Here is a 16,336-nt window from a genome sequence, read left to right as displayed (position 1 = left end):
GGACCTGGAAGGCACCTCTTGGCGATCAGAAACTCACTCCAGCAGAGACCATCAGGGCTCAGGCAGGTCCACTTTCAGGTCCAGTAATGCTACGCCACTGCATTTGATGCTTGGGGTCACTTCAACCTGGGATGAAGGGTAAAGGTCCCATATTCCTTCTCAGCAAGCAGGGCAGGCCTCAAGCAGTAGGGTGTCCTCCTTTTGTCATATCCATAGGCTCAGGAGAGTACTGAGAGTGGGTCCGAGGCTCTCAATATTATACCTGGGGTCCTCTTAGACGTGAGAGAAGCTTCTGTAGGTTTCCTCCTAAAGAGGTGTCTGGAATTTCCTGCCTTCCTACCCAGGTCCCAGTCTGTCTGGGTGCACAATTGGCTAGTGTGAAGCCCTTATTTAGTGTGCTGGGCCAGTGACTTTGAAGTGCAAGTGAAGTAGATGACATCTTTACCCTCACCCCCACTTGAGTCAGGATGAACCATCCTGCCAGTACCCAAACCCTCAATTGTGGTACTGCCGGAAAGGAATACACATAGGCCAACTACACATACTCATGTGGCATGGTACCCAACGTAAAGTAAATTAAATGTGCCAATGAGTGTAAGCACCAGGATAAAGGCTGCAGGCACCAAATTGTTAGGACAATTTCATTTAATTTTTTTTTTTAAGTTGCATATTCAGAATTGTAATTTAAATCCGACTTTACCGATAAAGAGGGTTTTAAATTACAGAACGTCACTCCAAACATGACATTCCTACCTGCTCGCACACAAAAGTTGTCACTTATTAAATTCAATAGGGTAACCCATTGTTCTACGGGAGAGGTATTGCGAAATAAATCCCTGTAATTCTTGTGTTGTGTTAGCTTGCACCATCTGCTTTCTACATACTATATCCGTTCATCTGGTAGTATTCAAGGAAAGCTCTCAGACATTTATGGCTATTTCATCACAAGTGAGTCAAGAGGGTTGTTCTTCCTGACAATCCGTAATAATCTTGGTACTTTATAGCTTAAAAAAAACACAAATCTTCTGCCTTGAACCAGTGGATGACACAACCACCACTGGAGACCTAAAATATTTCATACTCTTAAAATTTCTTTTACAAGATTTCTCTTATAATACATGTCTATTTTTTTTTCTTGTTGTAAACAGTAGTCGTGTGATTAGTTTACGGACATTAATTTAGCAGCTGAGTCATAAGCTCTGGAAGAAGGGTTTGTAGGGGTGTTGCAGCACCCACCAAAATAACCATGCTGGTGTTCAGAAGGTGAATGAGCAATTAAGATGGCCATACATTTGTTTTATCTGGTAACTTTTCTTGTGCTTCAAAGACCAGAGGTCAAATGTCAGGCAATATCTTCTGCGAATTGGCTGTTTATTCTTTTAGCAAGGAGATGGGTGTTTAAGTTGTCTAACTGCAAAGATAGATGTTGGTTTTTTTTCTAACACATTATAAAATGTAAATACCTGTAAATGAATTGTACAAATGTTTTAAAATATATCAGCAGTTCGCCAAGCAGAAATGAAGCACATTGCGTTTTTTGCAATTTTGAAGTGTGATGAAACACAGATTTTATAGGATCAAAAGAGATCATACCACGCTAATTTCCTGAAACCCGATTTCTACACATGATCTTTTGTGCACTTTTTATCAGTAAAACTGATTGTCTGAGCCAGTTGCAATAGAAGATTTGTGGTCAGTAAATTACACTGTGCCACCATACCATGCTTAAATAATATGTTTGTGACCGTGTTCTCAAAAAAGCACAACCTGCAATGCACTTCACGCCCTTACCACACTCCTACTGAATACATTTGGTACACTTGTTGTTTGTGTGACACTTAGATTTTTCACAATCACTATAACTTCAGTGAAGCAACACTAATGGTAGCACCACCACTATGAAAATTGTTCCAGCACCACTGAGCTGGGTTGTCATTAGAGTAACATTTAGGTGTTTAAGAAGTTGGGCCTTGCCAGGACGGGAACTGAACCATGCTCAATACTTCTCTTGGGGAGAGGGGCGGGGTGCTACTTGCAGAGAGACTAATGTCTCAAAAATTATTTTAAACTGCTTAACAATTTCTACATGGTACAATACTATTGGGAATTCAGGCAAATAAAATTATAAAAGTTCTCTTGCACAGTAACTGGTATTGCACCAGATCTTTTACTTTTGTCTAAATTAATCCTAAAACACAATGGCAGTTGGTTTGATCGTGTTAGTGTAACCAAGGGATCCACTCAAAGGAACCTTATAATATGATATTCCAGAGGGTTTGTTGGTGTACTTCAATAAGCGCCCAGATTCTAAGGTTCAATGCGAGACATTGTCAGACTATGCATAATCCGCTTTGGTCAGACTCCGCATAATCAGCTTTGTCGGTAAGGGCAGTAGAGTTGTATTTGTACTTAGAGGGAACAGACGGCTACAGACATACAAACATATTTTTTTATCTTATCAATATCATAGTTAGTTATCGATGTTAGTATCAGAATTGTACTGGTTCCCTAGCTTGATCTTCAGAGCCTTCAAACTTTTAGAGAAAAAGTAACTAAAATAAGCTATGGCTCAAACAAATATAGTATGCTTATAATTACCTTTCTAGTTTTTCTCTTTCTTCCATATCCGCAGAAGTTAAAGAATTTAGTTGTGGAAAGAATGTGCTTTATTTCGGTCACTAATATTAACCCCTTGGCCGCGGCGGTAATTCCGCTGGGGGCGAGGGGGTGCCGCGAGGCGCCGCCATGCTGGTGACGGAACCACTCCGACACCAGCCACAGGCTCGCTGTGCTTGTGACGGAGTGGTTCCGTCACGGCCCCGCCCGCTCAATGGAACGTTCAGCGCAGGCGCGGAATTAATGCTGCGCAGGCGCGGCGGCCGGGCCGTGACAGAACCACTCCGTCACCAGCACAGCGCATCTGTGGCTGGTGACGGAGTGGTTCCGTCACCAGCATTCAAGGGGTTAATGAGTGGAGAAATATGAACTGCCCTTTACTGAATATTAGACAAAACAGTCACCATATTATGACTCCTTGTACCCCATATAGGCCTGCTATCAGTGTAAAATGGCAGATAAATTACAATCTGGGGGAATGGATTTTTATTATGTCATTTCATGACTAGATCTATGTTTTTGATTATGCACTTTGATCTAATGGTTTGGGGCATCATAATAAAACCTCAGTATTGCTATTTACGTTTGTTCTTCTTTCCAGCTTGCAGCTCGAGCAGCTGAAAGACACCTAAATGATATTAAAAAAGAAAATGCGCACGGTAGACAGAAGTAAGTACTGTTCATCTATTAGGAAAAATGTGAAAGCATATTTGCTTATAAAAAAATGGTGTGGGTCTAGGGGACAGACCGAGCTCAACATTAATATTTAATATGTTACAAGTGTGCCACCTTTAGTTACAAATCTCAGCTTTGGCAATTGTTTGTTTCATATTCTATTTTAGTTGTGTTTCGGGGTCTCTGTTCAGGTCCTTGTGGGTATGCATGTACCATGACTGCGTAGACATTTGGAGGAGTAACACCCAACAATTTTACACAGCTACAAAATAGAGTGTTTTGAGGCTACGCTATACTGAGTTTGATGCCGCTAATTAATGCTGCTCTGTTTCCTGAACCCTGAATCACCATAGCAAAGAAAGCGGGGTCCCAAGTGAGGGCAGAGTTGCAGATACTATTTGAACTGTGGATAGCACAGTTTTATTGAGGTGCAGTGGCTCCCATGCCACATTACCCAGCTCATCTCTACTGTGCTCATAAATGGGACAATAACATATCCCAGGCAAGTAGTGTTGAGCAGATATGTGTGCAAACCATGATATGTGCAGTGCACTATCCAATCCTTCCAGTTGGAAGTTGAGAAAATGCCAAAACCAACCCTACATTAAAGAATTCTAACCAAGATCTTGAGCGTGCAGTGAATTTGAGATCACTATAAATCTCACAAATAAAATTGTGCACTCTGCCTTTAAAACTAAACACACAGGTCTGAAACAGCATAATGAATTCCTTATAAAATGATGGAATACTCCTGGGTCACCTCCGACTCTACCAGTCGTTGATAGCCACACTACGGCATCACTGGGGGATATGACCCTAGAACACTCAGTACACCTCACAGTACAATATTTACAGGTGATGGGGGTGGTAAACACCTCATGCGCTGGTTCACAGATTCTATGCGCTCACACTTTGCCCCGATCTCTGCAAGTTGCGACAGCACTGGGATGCAGATCTGACCCACCCCTAATAGTGAATGGACTCCACTTCTGGAGGGCCCACAGCATATCCCGTGCAGCACTCGCTTCAAACCTATACACTTTACCTAATACATAGGGCATATCTTACTCCTAGTAATATCAGTAGGTACTATCATAGAACAGATGCTGCATGAGCACGTTGCCTATGTGCTGATGCAAACTTATTGCACATTTTATGTGCTTGCCCGTCGCTACATACATATTGGAGTGCCGTCATGACAGCCTTATCTGGCTCACTGTGCGCCCAGACCTACATCTTCGGGAAACTTGACTGCTTGGCTTATTTCGCAGGAGTAAAAAACACAGGGTGACCTCCGGTTTTGGGACTTGGGGTTCATTGTAGCCAAACGTCTTATACCTAGAAGATGGAAATCCCCCACGCCCCCTACATTTGTGACTTGGCAGCTCTCAATAAACAACAGGGCACACGCCGAAAGTGTGGCTTTACATAGGGAGGACACGCTTGGTCTACAAAAATATCTTATCGCCACATACTAGGACACTATCCTCCTCGCCTTACACAACGATCACACAGAGTAAGTGACGGGGACAACTGACACCTTGACCACGGACCAGTGGTGATCATCAATGAGAGGGACTGGGATCTCCCGCCCTTATTCCTTTTCTCATTAACATGGTACCCCCTGCCCATCCCCTTCCTCTTTCAGACACAACACCACTACACAACCCGTTATTGTGTTAGGCAACCCAAGACATTGAATTGATTGGACATCGAGGTCTATAACATCCAGGGTTTAAAATGTTTTATTGTTCAATGTTTAATTATAAGCTAAAATCTATGTGATGTTTTACATCAGCAACACTCATGTTGGGAGCTGCCCTGTGGAAGAACTAACAGTAGTAATTATGAGTACCCAATGCATAAGAGCTTTCCTTCCTCAACGTGTAACACCCTATTTTCTAACTCATAGACACACCTCTGCATAAGACTGAACAAGTTGGAAACATACAATACATGGATCTTTCTCATTTTTTATTACAGTTGGGATACTTTAAACTCTATGCCATGCTGAATGTTGTATAACCCGACATGATGATGTTTGTAGTGTATGATTGTAAACTGTTCGTACTGTATAACGATCAAACTACCCACACCGAAGGAAAATGTAAACATAACAAAAAAGTCATGAGGCAAAAAAAAAGGTTAATTAATAAACAGATTCAAACAAAAAAATACCTCTTAAAACTTGATCCTGTCCGTATCCAAACTGCATTCGTGCTCCGGCAGTAGAGATGACTTGACAATACGTAGAAAAACATGTTTTTCTTTGCAAATAGCTTCGTCCCTTTTTGTTTGACTAATGGGCACCGGGCCTTCCAAAAAACAGTAGCGCAACAAATTGTCTATGCGAAGTTGCAAAATATGGCCCAAATTTACCAAGGGTGCTGATGAGGGTAATTCCCAGAACTTTGCTCTGTGTAAGGGAAATTAAACGGCCAAAACGGCTGATTTGAAAATCCACCAAAATTGGCTTCAATCTGTGCTTTTTTCAGGTTTGGTGAATATTAGTTTGTAGCTGGTCAGTACAGATTATACAAAATTATATTTGTTACTCTAATTAGTTAAATTCATCCGATCCTTCACAAACCGAAACAAAAGTGAATTGTTGCAATCATCTGAAACAATTGTTGCTAACAGCCATTTCATTCTCTGTGAATTTGATCACGGACACAAAGATATTTCCCTACCAAATAAATAAAAAACACATAGGAGAAATGCTGATATTTTCCTTTTCCCACAAAAATACAGACTACCCCAGTCAGAAATGGTTGATGTGCTTGCTCCATCATGTTTAATTTAAGCTGGGAAGAAAACACTTCCTATATTCACAAACATTTGGATAAATAAACAAGCATTTACAATGAAATGGTCTCAGCATTGTTAAAGTTAGAGCTATTGGCATTGCTCATGACATTATTTTTAATTATGTTTTTGTTTTTAAAACATATAAATAAATGGCATTGTCATTTACAATGCCAATAGCTTAATCACTCGCAAATGCGAGAACTATTGCATTTGCACCCACACACAGAGCCACACACACAAAGCCACCCACACACCCACACAGAGCCACCCACCCAGAGCCACCCACCCACACACACAGCCACCTACACACACACAGAGCCACCCTCACACAGACAGAGCCAACCACTCACTACGGGGCCACCCACACATAGAGCCACCTACAAAAAAAGCTACCCACACATTGCCACACACACACAGAGCCACACACACACAGAGCCACACACACACAGAGCCACACACACACAGAGCCACACACACACACACACAGCCACACACACACAGAGCCACACACACACAGAGCCACACACACACAGAGCCACACACACACAGAGCCACACACACACACAGAACCACACACACACAGAACCACACACACACACACAACCACACACACAGAGCCACACACACACACACACACAGAGCCACACCCACAGCCAGACAGAGCCACACACACACACAGACAGACAGAGCCACACACAGACCGAGCCACACAGACAGAGCCACACACACACAGACAGAGCCACACACACACAGACAGAGCCACACACACAGGGCCACACAGACAGACAGAGCCACACACACAGACAGAGCCACACACACAGACAGACAGAGCCACACACACAGACAGAGCCACACACACAGAACCACACACACACAGCAGAAAGAGCCACACACACAGAGCCACATACACATACACACACACACACACACAGAGCCCAACACACACACACACAAACACACGGCCCAACACACACACGGCCCAACACACACACACAGCCCAAAACACGCACACACACAGAGTCCAAGACACACACAGAGCCCAACAGACACACACACACAGCTCAACACACACAGCCCAACACACACACACAGCCGAGCACACACACACACACAGAGCCCAACACACACACACACACACAGTCACACACACAGCCACACACACACACACGCACAGAGCCACACACACACACAGAGCCACACACACACACACAGCCACACACACACACACACACACACACACACACACACACAGAGCCACACACACACACAAAGCCACACACACACACAGAGCCACACACACACACACACAGAGCCACACACACACACACACACAGAGCCACACACACACACACAGCCACACACAGAGCCACACACACACACACAGAGCCACACACACACACACAGAGCCACACACACAGACACACAGAGCCACACACACACACACAGCCACACACAGAGCCACACACACACACACAGAGCCACACACACACACACAGAGCCACACACACAGACACACACACACAGAGCCACACACAGGGAACAGAGGGCTGAAAAACAATCACAACGAGGGAACAGAGGGCCGAAAAACAATCACAACGAGGGAACAGAGGGCAGAAAAACAATCGCAACAAGGGAACAGAGGGCAGAAAAACAATCACAACAAGGGAACAGAGGGCAGAATCACAACGAGGGAACAGAGGGCAGAATCACAACGAGGGAACAAGAAGCGCTGAGAGAGTGCATCCTGAAGCCCGTTTGCTCCCATATTGTGTGGGTGAGGCGAGAGCGGGACAGAGGAGGGCTGCAGGCAGAGGGAAGGGGGAGGCGAGAGCAGGACAGAGGAGGGCTTCGGGCAGAGGGAAGGTGGGGGAGGCGAACAGAGCCGAGCAGCTCCAGAAAGTGCCGAAGTACGGCGGGGGGAAGACTGGAATGCGCACACCACTAGTCAGCAACGTAAAGAAATGTGCATGTTTGGCCCCCCATAATAGAAAGGGGGGGGCTCCTTTGCTTTCAGTAACACAAAACGTCAAAAGTATTGCACCAAAATGAACATGCGTCATTTCATTCACAAATGATCATTCCTACCCATGTTCTATAAAATGCTAGTGAAAAGCTCTACTTCTCAGATGAGTCTTTCAAAAAGCATGAAAACCCGTTCATCATTTAACAATTTTGGTGATGAGGCACCCAATCCACCCCTGCCACCTTATCGGCCCTTTCATATCAAAACTCCTGACTTTAAAAAAACAACTTAGTATTGCCTGCAAATGTGCTCCACAGAGGAAGCGCCCCGCGGGTGGTACACGAGGTGTACCAGAGGCGCCTGTGCGCTATTGGGGCACGAGCACAAACCTCGTACACCCCGGGAAATGTCTGGCGCCAGCAAGATTATCAGCGCTCAAAACATCCCAAGAAGGAGGAGACGCCCGTCCACCGCACAGCCGCCAACAGAAACCCCTGGTCAGGTCCCGGCCAACGCGAGAGCGCAAACTTCTCCAAAGTCGACGAAAACAGCCGAAAGTGACGCAGCTGACCCGGGACCCCGAGCCTGGGACGGGTCTCCAGAGCCAACTGGAAGTAAACAGTGACGGGCGGAAGCGGGGCCGCCCGGCCCACAGATGCCAAGGTGGGTGCAACGCGGCTCGGCTTCACGGAGGAGAGGAGCACAGGACCTCTGCCGCCCCCACAGGAGCCCACCCCAGCTGTGGCATCGACCTACCTGGCGATGGGTCCTCCGATCACTCACTCGCTCCCACACCATGAACAAGGAAACCCCACCATGTTTCTCCGAGGCGAATCAGGAATGCCTCGGAGAAACCACCGTCATTTTCAGGATTGAGGGGCGTGTTTTTCGTTCTCTCCTCTTCCCATTGGCTGGAATGTAAAATTCCAGCCAATCGGAAGAAGAGAGAAAGAAAACAGAAAGAAATGAAAAAACACACCTCCTAATCCCAAAAAGACTGGGCTTGAACGGACAGACGCCCCTCTCCTCCAATGGCTGGCCTCCGTTTAGGAAGCCAGCCAATGGAGAAGAGGGGCAGGTTCAAGCCCCACTCTCTAAGACATAAAGTCTCGGAGCTAGACTGCGCAAGCGCAGCCTACGCAGGCCGAGACCTAAAAAAGACCAGCAACACAACGGGCCCCTTTTGGCGTGTTGCACACTTTTCGCTTATACATGATTTCACATCCGCCAATCGTGGTGGCCCACAACCAAGAGAACTTAAGAAAGCATCCAGACCTTGCCCAAGTTTCTGGGTGCTCTGAATCTAAATCCTTCCACACATTGCCAGTGGAGAATATGTCAAACCGCCACACCACCCCACCCCACTCTCCCTAGCCTTTCCCAAGATCTGGGAGGGCTATGTGGCATCCACCCAGTCAGTCCCTCATCTCTTGTAACATCTAAGGGCTGTGGGGAAGGTGGTGATACCACCCTCTCGGTGTTGCTCATGGGTGGGTTGTGTGAGCCGTTAATGATTTACATAAAAGGGGGGGGGGGGTAGAATTAAATAGCTACCAGGAAATGTTCATGCTTTTCAGGTTTGGCAGTGTAGATGTTCTGCCACCATAAATTTGTCTAAAAACTTCCAGCTGCTTAAATAATCCGTAACTAACATTTTTGTTATCTAAATATATACACTATGATTAGCCTCTCTACACATGGGTAGGACTTTTCAGTATTAACGATTTTAACAAAGATTCAGAGGACGGAGAACTAGGACTACAGGTAAGTAGTTTTCCTTCCTCCTTGTTCCCTGTAAGGATTCTTGTTTTAATCGCTGACCCTGGCTCAAAGATGTGGCTCCTGAAGTGGAGTCAGCAGAGAGAAGCATCAGATGATGACAGTCTTTAAGGACGAGCCCATGAATTCCATAAGGGACTAGACAAATATCTAAGAGAACAAGCATTCGCATAGTCAATAGGTCTCGCTTTGGGACCTTATAAGTATTTAGTGATGCAGCACAATATCCTTGGTGCAACAACATCAACTGTTGCATGGCTAAACACTTATAAGGTCCCAAAGGCGAGACCTATTGGCTATGCCAATGCTTGTTGTTCCTGCTGTACAGCATGGGCATTGCCGACTACGACAATTATTTGTAATAATGCCGTATAGCAGCGTTGCTGCTGTGCAGCATGGCTAAAAATGATCATTTTCAAAAAGGACTATGATGCATCCAGCACTACAGCACTTTGAAAAAAAGTGCATTAGCCTTAGCTGTCTCATTGCACTTTTTAAACTTAATTTTAGTCACACTGCAAAGCCTTCGCACTGTTTTACAGCATGGCTCCAAAACATTGCCAAAACCAATAGCTCTCATAGACAAGACCTAGAGTCTTTGCCAATGTGTAGAATTCTGGTAAGTGTAGTCCTATTTAACCCATTATTATAACAGGCTACAAGTCTCAGAATTCTAAGAAAGAAACTGGATTTAAGTAACTAGTCACACCTAGGAAACCTGGCAACTATGTTGTTGGATGTTTGCGTGGCAATTCTTTGTGTTTCTTGTAGTTAGGGGTATTATAAGAAACAAACACTCGTCATATCAGAACTGTTATACATGTGTGAAGATTTCGGACAACAGTATTATACATGTTTAACTTACCCTTTGCAACCATAGGCCTAAAAGTCCTACCGTGCTCACTGCTGTTGGCCGAAAAACCTGATTCTGCTCAGTCACGCAATGACTCACTGCCAGTGGTGAGCTATACTGTTCTGGTCTTAGAGAAAAAATAAAATCAAGGCTGTGTCAAGCTTGTTGGCTCTAAATATGCACAAAAAAATATGGTGCACATGGGGGGGGCGAGAATGTATGCAGAGCTCTCGAATTCCCATGCAGCCAAGTTATTGCTTTGCATTCTGGGACTTGTAGTTCGGTGTATCCCATTATAAAATCACAACACAACCTCGGAATCTTAAGAGCTCTGTGGCTGCTGTTTTGTTTTCAAGTTAAAATTGCATGCAAAGTACCCCTTAGGGAGTTAGCGCAAGTGTCCAACCACCTATAGCTGTATTTCTGCCTGTCTGCATTCTTGTAGGAATTTTGTAAGGCTGAACTGTTGGTTCCAACAAAGAATATCGCATTCTTTTTATATTATTCAATTTATTATTGTTTAAGCGCTCTGGGGGGCATGGAAAGGCTCCTTACAGTTCAAAGCCGGTTTGGGGTTGCTTCATAATGGCGGGGTACTTTGTGTCTTCTCGTGATTGCTTTAGAATGTATTCGGTTCCAATGAACTCTGTGCAAAGATGCACATTGTGTGTCATGCATGAACCCAATTAAGAGAATTACGCTTAATGGCTTCTCGGCCTCGCTGGCTACAGACTGTCTGCCCCAAATATCTGCCTGGATGCCGAACAGCTGGCGAGGAATCAGCCCAGACAAACCCAAGGCGCAGCTGCTGCTGAAGGAGGCCGTGACTAAACAAACAAGCATTGTCAAAGTCCAACGCTCTGACTTCTTATACGTAAACATACTCAAGCTTAAAGAGGAGCTCTCAAGTTTCCTGGATCTACCAGTGAGCAGCTGCTCCTGCCTAGGTTTTTACTTTGCATTCTGGGACCTCTAGTCCAGATTTCACAGTGGGATAAGCTGTACTAGAAGACCTAAAATGCAAAGTGAAAATTTACTAACAAGCAGAGGTGACGAGAAGGGCTGGGGGATAATGGAGGGAGAAGTGCAAGCAGAGGAGCCTCAATAAAGCTGATGAGAAGAGAGGGGGTAATGCAAACAAAGGAGCCTGATTAAAGCTGACGAGAAGGGAGGGGGAGCGCGAGCAAAGGAGCCATTAGAAAAACCCAGATGGCCAGCTGTGCACGTGCACGCTCTCGTGAACACAGGCATTAGACCAGCAAAACCCTGTGGGTAGCACTTTGAAAACCCACTTACTATAGTCGAGCAAGAAGCGCATGCGCAGCTCTAGGCTCGACCTAAAAATCTGTCAGGCCATCCCAGACCCATGGAAGTTCTCACCTTCAGGTGGTGCTGCAACCAAAGAGGCAAAAGAGAAGTAGCCTGCCGAAGAACACTGGGAAGTTTCAAATGAATGCTGTAATCAGGTGAGGAAGTCAGAGCAGAGGAAAATACCCTTGCAGGAGAAAGACGGTGACTGGAAGAGAAGTTAGCACAACAGTACCTCTCAAGTCCCAAGGGATTAAAATGCTTTGCTATCTTTTCCCAAAATATTGACGAAACAGAGAGCCGAACATAAGATTTAGGAAAACTGCACCTCCAGTGTAGTGCTGCAGGTCTTAAACTCCTCACTTTAAATTTGATCTTTTTGCTCATTACCTCTGTCTCTTTAAGTCTTTGTTTCTTTTATGCAGAAAGCTAGAAGTTCATGGATTCAAGTTTGACACCAGCAAGGGAAGGGTTTTAAGGGTGCATATAAAGAGTTAAGCAGATTCCCACACTTTCCTTTGCTAAATTGTTTTGAAATACAAATGTTGGTGCTTTTGCACTTAAGATCTTCTCTTAAACTGAAGAATATGATATCGAACCAATAGGAATTAATTGTCCTTCTGTTTTATTCAAGAGAGACTCAGAATGCGTCTTCTCCAACATCTACTCTCAGACAGAATTAGAACTGCACAGATCAGAGCAGATTGCAGCAATTTGAGTTTTTGGCTGTTCTTTGTATTTCCAGGAAACCAATCCTGTGCTATCTTCCTAAAGATATGTACATGTCTTCCGGCAAATACAGTGGCAGACTTTCCACTTTCAATCATAAGTGGTAACAGTGCTTTTCAAAACATTTTAGTATCACAAATGTAGCATCATTATTTGTCATTAGACCACTAGGTGTCCCTGCACATTCAAAAGCATAAATCATTTAGGCAGACTGTGAAAGTTGACTGTGTAGCATAATTAGGAGCTTTGCTGTTCATTATTTTGTGTAAACCATATCTTTTTAATTACACAGATTAACAGAATTGGAGTTTAAACTAGAACTGCTGGAGAAAGATCCCTATGCCCTTGATGTTCCCAGGATGTTTGGAAGAGGTACTAATTGTGATTATTAAGATATCTTTTGCTTTATGTATTCTGTTTGAGATTGTCAATTCCTTACGGAGTTTTATTGTGTTTGCCTCGACTTCTACTTGGTTATTTTTCTTTGGTGCTATAATTGCAGAGAACTCTCCCTATGGACCTTCCTCTCTGAACCGGCCCTCACCTGAGACTAGAGCCTTTCTTTCTCCTCCAACCTTAATGGAAGGCCCACTGAGGATTTCCCCGATGCTTCAAGGCGGAGAGCGGGGTATGTTTGCAAACATGTTTATCTCTTGTGCATTGTAGCTCCCTTTATCGCTTCCTAGTGTGCCTTTCTCTGTAGTTTTCTGTTAAAAGGCACCAAATGGTTGGACAAGAAAATTATTTGGTTAGAGTGTGGTGCGGAGATAGAGGAGCTGGAATTTATTTTGAGAGCGCTATTTCCACACCCAAACTTGACCTTTACGAGCTTTTCCCCTCGAAATGGGGACTAACTAGGTGGACACGGAGCTAAGATTGGACTTTACCGTGGAGTTTTTCCTTTTTTCGGTTAAAAAAAGAATAAAACAAAAAAAGTTGACATTTTGCGTCTGCTCTGAGCAGGTGGAATATGTGAGCGAGAGTGTCCTTTGGAGTAGGCTGGGCCTGTCATGGGGGAGCACTGTCCTCTCCCCCTCAGACTGCTGCAAACGGTGGGCAGAGACTGGGCTATGCTGCTTCCTGCAGCCCCTGCTGTGTTTGACACAGGCTAGGCGCCTCCCAGCCTTGAATTAATATCTCTGGAATTTCAGACTTGATAATAAGGGCCCAAACGCCTTTGAACCTGAAGCTTATGGTATTTGACCTAGCGTTGTCGCTCCAGGTGAAATAACCCAAGTTTCAATAAGGGCTTAGGAGGCATTTTTGTGGCAAAAGTACACGCTGTGTGTTTCTGCCCTGTTAAGTCTGATGCAGCTATTTATTTTTCATTGTTCCCTTTCAGGTTCTGTTCGGTATTAATAATCTTTTGATGAAAGGGCGATCTACCAACAGAATTAGTGTAACTAACAACAAATCATCAAAGCGATATTCATGCCATCACCCCTTTAGCAAGAATTTGGCAAACATATGTCAAACTTGTTATGATAATATTTGTATATTTCTGTAAATAAACAGAGACAGCCTCTAAGTGCTAGCGCATTGATTAAGGCAAAAGGATGACATAGTGTTTGGCTAAGCTCACAGAAAGCCAGTGAAGAGGTATGACCCTTATTTACTCACTTGGAAGCCGAACCGGCTGACTAGCCACATGTTTTTTCATTCACTGTTTATCCTCAATCAAGACTTAAAAGCAGCTGCACAAAGGCCTATATTTGTTCGCCCTAAGTTGGCAGGGTATGCCCAGACGTGGGTCCCTTGCTCACTTTGCCACTGGATTCAAGCTAGCCTGGCTGATGAGGGCTGTTAGCCAGAAACCGGTCCCAGGATGCTTGTTTCCGGTCCAGGGAAGACCTAGCTTGGCAGTTCGGCTGGACTGTTCCCATCAGCACAGGGTCAAGACTGATTTGCATATAGCTGTGTCAGAACTGGGGTGGCTAAGTGAGCTAAAGAACGATGATGGATTCAAGCCAGATCTGTGACTGGGGAGAGTGTCTGAAAAGTTTCAGCTCTCTGTCCATCATCTGCTTGTGTTTGCTATAGTTTTTTAACCAGCATTGGCTGATTTGTTATTGGTTCAGGGTAAGCAAATGCATCTATACTAATTACATTATTAACTGCAAATTATTTCGACAAGTCTGTTATGGGTTGTTGACCATATATTGCTGACATGCTCCATAATAAGTATTTTAATCATTCAATTCAATAGAGACTTCTAGCTGCAGATTCCTTACCTTTAAATTTCCTAGGTGTCCGACTGGATCCAGAAACTTTTTCACAAGCAGTACCTTTGCGCGCCTTCGGGTGGCTTTGTTCGGTATCCCGCAATGTCGTCATTGGCCCCGGAAGTCATGTTGCGGTCACCTATGTAGGCACCACTTACGTACATGAACATCAGTTATTTTTTTCCTGCATCAATTAGCACTGATCCAGAGAAGACCTACCCCTCTACCTCTTTTTGATAAACTTTTTTTCTGCATTTTGTCGAATATTTTTTCTTGTGTGTCGAGAATGTCATCTAGGAAGTTAGTTTAAGCTCTGTGTTGCCTGTCACCACACCATGTCGGTTACCGACTCGCACCTTGTGTGCTTATGGTGTCTCGAGCGCGACCAAGATTTAAAGTCGTGCTCGGACTGCCGGATCATGGCGCGGAAAGCTTGGAGGGAGCAGTCCCTAAAGTTGCTTGCGGCCCAGCATTCTGCACCGTCTAGTGCGACTCCTAGGAGGTCTCTGTCCTGATCGAGAAAAAGGTCACTGGGCCGCTCCAGGAGCCCCAAGTCGTCCTAGTCACCCTCAAAGTACTTGGGACACACGGGGAAGAGGCACAAGAAGAAGTCTAAACAGACTTGACTTCACCTCGTCTGATGAGTGGAGAACTTCGATGTTCCAGGCATGGTTCTGCAGAGCCGATGCCAGGTCCAACTCCGCGCCTCCCCTGTTTTTGTGAGCCAGAGCGACGCTTGCGTATCTAATCTAAAGTAGGGAATCTGCGGCTAGAAGTTTCTATCAAATGGACAATTTACTTATCTTCGGTACTGCTTTATCTGTTAGCCGCAGATTCCTTACTGACCCACCCATCCACTCTGCTCCGCGAATAGATTTGTAGGAACAGGGCTTTCCCCTTTTAGGGCCCTAGTTTTCCACACCAGTGGTCCGTGTTCTTCGTTACTTTGCATTCCTGGTGTGGAAAGTCGCAAAAAGTAACTGATGTCAGCGCGCTGGGGTGGTGCCTATATAAGCACTGTGGACGACGTTGTGCTCCTACCAGCACGCAGGGGTATTTCTTACGAAAATCTTCCTGATCCAGACTGATGCCTGGAGATAATTGTACGGTAAGGAATCTGCAACTAGATAGTCTCTACTAGATAAGGCGTTTCTGAATGTAAGTAACTTGTCTAGTAAACCGTGCTGTACCTAAAGACTGAAAACCATAGAGAAGCCAAGTTATGTCATGTTATGCTATTTTATATAGCGCACAGCTGCCCCGGCAAAGGGGCATCCCAGCACTGATAGCAGAAAACTGCAGAAATATAGACAACAGAAGCTGCCTACAGTGGAGGAAAGAGGTGAGTTTTGATCGCCTTACGGAATGCCAAGTAGTTTTTCA

At 44.8% G+C, this 16,336-nt stretch overlaps 1 protein-coding gene across 7 annotated transcripts in view; it reads left to right on the top strand.

The window, feature by feature from the left end:
• The window catches only part of MIA2 (MIA SH3 domain ER export factor 2), a 626,403-nt gene that overhangs the window by 530,325 nt on the left and 79,742 nt on the right, over positions 1 to 16,336 (top strand). For all 7 annotated transcript variants that reach the window (XM_078659761.1, XM_078659760.1, XM_078659759.1 and 4 more), the window contains 3 exons: positions 3,218 to 3,285; positions 13,024 to 13,103; positions 13,234 to 13,359. In XM_078659761.1, coding sequence (XP_078515887.1) covers positions 3,218 to 3,285; positions 13,024 to 13,103; positions 13,234 to 13,359 — 274 coding nt within the window. The remainder of the gene's footprint in view (positions 1 to 3,217; positions 3,286 to 13,023; positions 13,104 to 13,233; positions 13,360 to 16,336) is intronic.

This window comes from Lissotriton helveticus, chromosome 9 (assembly GCF_964261635.1).
Source record: "Lissotriton helveticus chromosome 9, aLisHel1.1, whole genome shotgun sequence".
NCBI classification, from domain to species: domain Eukaryota; kingdom Metazoa; phylum Chordata; class Amphibia; order Caudata; family Salamandridae; genus Lissotriton; species Lissotriton helveticus.
Note: the sequence above shows the minus strand (reverse complement) of the source record. Positions and strands in the feature narration are given on the sequence as shown.